The 6,000-nt window shown below is 36.1% G+C and overlaps 1 protein-coding gene across 3 annotated transcripts in view; it reads right to left on the bottom strand.

Moving 5' to 3' along the window:
- Window positions 1–4,205: 4,205 nt before the first annotated feature.
- ABCB5 (ATP binding cassette subfamily B member 5) overlaps window positions 4,206–6,000 on the bottom strand; it is a 117,949-nt gene continuing 116,154 nt past the window's right edge. For all 3 annotated transcript variants that reach the window (XM_027968505.3, XM_042248442.2, XM_060414961.1), the window contains one exon: window positions 4,206–5,526. In XM_027968505.3, the coding sequence (XP_027824306.1) occupies window positions 5,329–5,526 (198 nt within the window). In that variant the 3' untranslated portion in view covers window positions 4,206–5,328. The remainder of the gene's footprint in view (window positions 5,527–6,000) is intronic.

The following is a 6,000-nucleotide window of genomic DNA, read 5'->3' as shown; positions in this document are numbered from 1 at the left end:
TTTAAATTGTGATGTTTACTAGAAGCAACTGGTCTCTACTTACTTTCTGCCTTCATCAGCTGATAACCCCACAGATCCTTGTATACTATCCAGGACCCCAGTTCTCAGCCTGGTTACTTGTTCCAGTGAAGGCAGTAGCTTTAAGAGAATTCTGCTTATGGAGTACCCTTTAAAATCCTTTTTAAAAAATTTTTTATTTTTACTTTATTTTGCTTTACAATACTGTATTGGTTTTGCCATACATTGACATGAATCAGCCACGGGTGTACATGAGTTCCCAATCCTAAACCCCCTCCCACCTCCCACCCCATATCATCTCTCTGGATCATCCCCATGCACCAGCCCCAAGCCTCCTGTATCCTGTATCGAACATAGATTGGCAATTCGTTTCTTACATGATAGTATACATGTTTCAGTGCCATTCTCCCAAATCATCCCACCCTCTCCCTCTCCCACAGAGTCCAAAAGACTGTTCTATACATCTGTGTCTCTTTTGCTGTCTCGCATACAGGGTTATCATTACCATCTTTCTAAATTCCATATATATGTGTTAGTGTACTGTATTGGTGTTTTTCTTTCTGGCTTACTTCACTCTGTATAATCGGTTCCAGTTTCATCCACCTCATTAGAACTGATTCAAATGATTCTTTTTAGTGATTGAGTAATACTCCATTGTGTATATGTACCACAGCTTTCTTATCCATTTGTCTGCTGATGGACATCTAGGTTGTTTCCATGTCCTGGCTATTATAAACAGTGCTGCGATGAACATTGGGGTACATGTGTGTCTTTCAATTCTGATTTCCTCGGCGTGTATGCCCAGCAGTGGGATTGCTGGGTCATGAGGCAGTTCTATTTGCAATTTTTAAGGAATCTCCACACTGTTCTCCATAGTGACTGTACTAGTTTGCATTCCCACCAACAGTGTAAGAGGGTTCCCTTTTCTCCACACCCTCTCCAGCATTTATTGCTTGTAGACTTTTGGATTGTAGCCATTCTGACTGGTGTGAAATGGTACCTCATTGTGGTTTTGATTTGCATTTCTCTCATAATGAGTGATGTTGAGCATCTTCATGTGTTTGTTAGCCATCCGTATGTCTTCTTGGAGAAATGTCTATTTAGTTCTTTGGCCCATTTTTTGATTGGGTCATTTATTTTTCTGGAATTGAGCTGCATAAGTTGCTTGTATATTTTTGAGATTAGTTTTTTGTCAGTTGCTTCATTTGCTATTATTTTCTTCCATTTAGAAGGCTGTCTTTTCACCTTGCTTATAGTTTCCTTTGTTGTGCAAAAGCTTTTAATTTTGATTAGATCCCATTTGTTTATTTTTGCTTTTATTTCCAGTATTCTGGGAGGTGGATCATGGAGGATCCTGCTGTGATGTATGTCACAGAGTGTTTTGCCTGTTTTCCGCTAGGATTTTTATAGTTTCTGGTTTTACGTTTAGATCTTTAATCCATTTTGAGTTTATTTTTGTGTATGGTGTTAGAAAGTGATCTAGTTTCATTCTTTTACAAGTGGTTGACCAGTTTTCTAAGCACCACTTGTTAAAGAGATTGTCTTTTCTCCATTGTATATTCTTGCCTCCTTTGTCGAAAATAGGGTGTCCATAGGTGTGTGGGTTTATCTCTGGGCTTTCTGTTTTGTTCCATTGATCTATATTTCTGTCTTTGTGCCAGTACCATCCTGTCTTGAAGACTGTGGCTTTGTAGTAGAGCCTGAAGTCAGGCAGGTTGATTCCTCCAGTTCCATTCTTTCTCAAGATTGCTTTGGCTATTCAAGGTTTTTTGTATTTCCATACAAATCTTGAAATTATTTGTTCTAGTTCTGTGAAAAATACCGCTGGTAGCTTGATAGGGATTGCATTGAATCTGCAGATTACTTTGGGTAATATACTCATTTTCACTATATTGATTCTTCCAATCCATGAACATGGTATATTTCTCCATCTGTTAGTGTCCTCTTTGATTTCTTTCATCAGTGTTTTATAATTTTCTGTATGTAGGTCTTTAGTTTCTTTAGGTAGGTATATTCTTAAGTATTTTATTCTTTTCGTTGCAATGGTGAATGGAATTGTTTCCTTAATTTCTTTTTCTACTTTCTCATTATTAGTGTATAGGAATGCAAGGGATTTCTGTGTGTTGATTTTATATCCTGCAACTTTTCTATATTCATTGATTAGCTCTAGTAATTTTCTGGTGGAGTCTTTAGGGTTTTCTATGTAGGGGATCATGTCATCTGCAAACTGAGAGTTTTACTTCTTCTTTTCCAATTTGGATTCCTTTTATTTCTTTTTCTGCTCTGATTGCTGTGGACAAAACTTCCAGAACTGTGTTGAATAGTAGCACTGAAAGTGGGCACACTTGTCTTGTTCCTGACGTTAGGGGAAATGCTTTCAATTTTTCACCATTGAGGATAATGTTTGCTGTGGATTTGTCATATATAGCTTTTATTATGTTGAGGTATGTTCCTTCTGTTCCTGCTTTCTGGAGAGTTTTTGTCATAAATGGATGTTGAATTTTGTCAAAGGCCTTCTCTGCATCTATTGAGATAATCATATGGCTTTTATTTTTCAATTTGTTAATGTGGTGAATTACATTGATTGATTTGCGGATATTGAAGAATCCTTGCATCCCTGGGATAAAGCCTACTTGGTCATGGTGTATGATCTTTTTAATGTATTGTTGGATTCTGATTGCTAGAATTTTGTTCAGGATGTTTGCATCTATGTTCATCAGTGATATTGGCCTGTAGTTTTCTTTTTTTGTGGCATCTTTGTCAGGTTTTGGTATTAGGGTGATGGTGGCCTCATAGAATGAGTTTGGAAGTTTCCCTTCCTCTGAAATTTTCTGGAAGAGTTTGAGTAGGATAGGTGTTAGCTCTTCTCGAAATTTTTGGTAGAATTCAACTGTGAAGCCGTCTGGACCTGGGCTTTTGTTTGCTGGAAGATTTCTGATTACAGTTTCAATTTCCGTGCTTGTGATGGGTCTGTTAAGATTTTCTGTTTCTTCTTGGTTCAGTTTTGGAAAGTTGTACTTTTCTAAGAATTTGTCCATTTCTTCCACGTTGTCCATTTTATTGGCATATAATTGCTGATAGTAGTCTCTTATGATCCTTTGTATTTCTGTATTGTCTGTTGTGATCTTTCCATTTTCATTTCTAATTTTATTGATTTGATTTTTCTCCCTTTGTTTCTAGATGAGTCTGGCTAATGGTTTGACAATTTTATTTATCCTTTCAAAGAACCAGCTTTTGGCTTTGTTGATTTTTGTGATGGTCTCTTTCGTTTCTTTTGCATTTATTTCTGCCTTAATTTTTAAGATTTCTTTCCTTCTACTAACTCTGGGGTTCTCCATTTCTTCCTTTTCTAGTTGCTTTAGGTGTAGAGTTAGGTTATTTATTTGACTTTTTTCTTGTTTCTTGAGGTATGCCTGTATTGCTATGAACTTTCCTCTTAGCACTGCTTTTACAGTGTCCCACAGGTTTTGGGTTGTTGTGTTTTCATTTTCCTTCATTTCTATGCATATTTTGATTTCTTTTTTGATTTCTTCTGTGATTTGTTGGTTATTCAGAAGTGTGTTGTTCAACCTCCATATGTTGGAATTTTTAATAGTTTTTCTCCTGTAATTGAGATCTAATCTTAATGCATTATGGTCAGAAAAGATGCTTGGAATGATTTCAATTTTTTTGAATTTATCAAGGCTAGACTTATGGCCCAGGATGTGATCTGTCCTGGAGAAGGTTCTGTGAGCACTTGAGAAAAAGGTGAAATTCATTGTTTTAGGGTGAAATGTCCTATAGATATCGATTAGGTCTAACTGGTCTATTGTATCATTTAAAGTTTGTGTTTCTTTGTTAATTTTCTGTTTAGTTGATCTGTCTAAAATCTTTTGAAATAAAAATAAAATATTAGACGGGGGCTATTAATTAGAAAGTGTTTCACTGACGTCTGTAGTATGACTGTGGAACTGCTATGGCTAAGGCCAAGGAGAATATAGGCTTGGCAGGTATTTCTAATCTAGGAGGCATTACAGAATTGAAACCTGGACTGCTCCTGCTCTGAGGAATTAAGCATATCCAATACCATACTGCTCTCTCCCTCCTTACCACCCTACTCAGGAAAGAGAAATCACCAAGAGCTCGACATCCACACATAGCAAAGGGGCCACAGGCTTTCATGCCAATGCTTTTAAACAATAATCTGGTTCTCAATCCCCCAATCCTATTTTTATTTTGCATTTTCTAAAGTGTGACATAAAACACAAATGGTTTTAATTTTTTTCACAACATTTCAGATTACTGGCAGAGTGCACTTTAGGAAGGCTGGTTGTAAGTATCACTGTAAATAGAAAGAAATACAATGAAAAAGAGACATAAAATCACTGGATGAAATTACATATTTAAATAAGTATAAAACATGACTCAGTTTATCAGTACTGTTATTTACATGGAATTTTAAAATCGTACATGTATTACATACAAAGTTTAAACAAATTACTTGATTCAACAATAATGAAGGCATTTAAATTTTTTCACCATAGTAAAGTAGCTCTTATTTTAAGTAAATAAGTGTTCATATATAGAGTAAGCTTGTGACTTACTTGCCAAACCCAAAGCTTGAAATAGTGGAATCTTCAGAATGGATCATGTAAACCATTTCATTTACTGAAGTGGAAGATAACTACCTAATTCTGCCAGAAATTTTACATTCTTAATTACATTATAATTTTCCCTATCCTCTTGACAAAAGGATATAATGGAATTTTGGGTAATAGTGGATATTCATGACAAAAGGTTATAATGGAATTTTGAATAATAGTGGATATTCACTGAAAGAAGCATTGAGGATACTGTGAGAGAACATCCGATGGTCTGGAGAAAACGACCAGCTCAAATTACTCTAATATTTGCTAGAAATTTTGGGATGTTCCAAATCATTCTTCCTGCAATGCCACAGGTCCAACTATATCATACTGTCTATTTGCTAAAATCTTTTAATTTAGTTAGTTGGGTAATTTTTCCCTCTAGGAATATATTCCCAATTTTATAGCAGAAATTGATAGGAAAATACTCACTTTTCAGCAAATTGCTTTATAAGCAAATGTGCTTTTTATAAATTGAAGGATATATGCATTATCTCACTTAAATGAATTTTTGTTTCCTTTTAAGAATCTGAAGGGTAGATGGTGTGTGAACAAAATATGTCTACTTGAATAGCATGATTTTATTGATACATGCAATAAACAAGATCAAAGCATACCAAATAATTATTAGGTAGTCTTTCTTTGCATTACACGAAGATCAAAATATGTGTTAACTCTAACAGCATCATTGCACTGACTGTGCGTTTACTAATTTAAAATATATGTCTCGATTTCTCAGGAGCTCTTGATGAGTTCCTTGTTCCTTTATTTTTCCATTGTGCAGAACCACTATCAAATCTGCGTTCTGTATCGTGGAGAGTCTGTGAGCCACCACTAGGCACGTCCTCCCCTTACTGGCCTTATCAAGGGCATGTTGAACCACCTGGAAGAGAGAAGGGCCTGTGATTGCTAGCTTTGGTTAAATGCCAGTAAACTTGCCCAAGTCAAATTGATTAAGGAAATCTAATAACATTCATTGTGTATTTGCTTATCTTCAAGGAAACTACCCTTCTTTGTGGAATATCTTAATAGAAATCTAGAAAAAGTAATTATAGACACTAATTAAGATTTTTAGTTGGAGTAGCTTTTGTGACAATAAAAATTAGATGGTTATTTGTATTTGAAAGTGAAAGTGAAAGTGAAGTCACTCAGTCGTGTCCGACTCTGACTCTTGGCAACCCCATGGACTGTAGCCTACCAGGCTCCTCTATCCATGGGATTTTCCAGGCAATAGTACTGCTGGGGCTTCCCTGGTGGCTCAGATGGTAAAGCGTCTGCCTGCAATTCAGGAGACCTGGGTTCGATTCCTGGGTCAGGAAGATACCCTGGAGAAGGAAATGGCAATCCACTTCAGCAC

The sequence above is a fragment of the Ovis aries genome, chromosome 4 (genome assembly GCF_016772045.2).
Source record: "Ovis aries strain OAR_USU_Benz2616 breed Rambouillet chromosome 4, ARS-UI_Ramb_v3.0, whole genome shotgun sequence".
Lineage (NCBI taxonomy): Eukaryota > Metazoa > Chordata > Mammalia > Artiodactyla > Bovidae > Ovis > Ovis aries.
The sequence above is the reverse complement of the archived record's forward strand: the minus strand, read 5'-3'. Positions and strand labels throughout refer to the sequence as shown.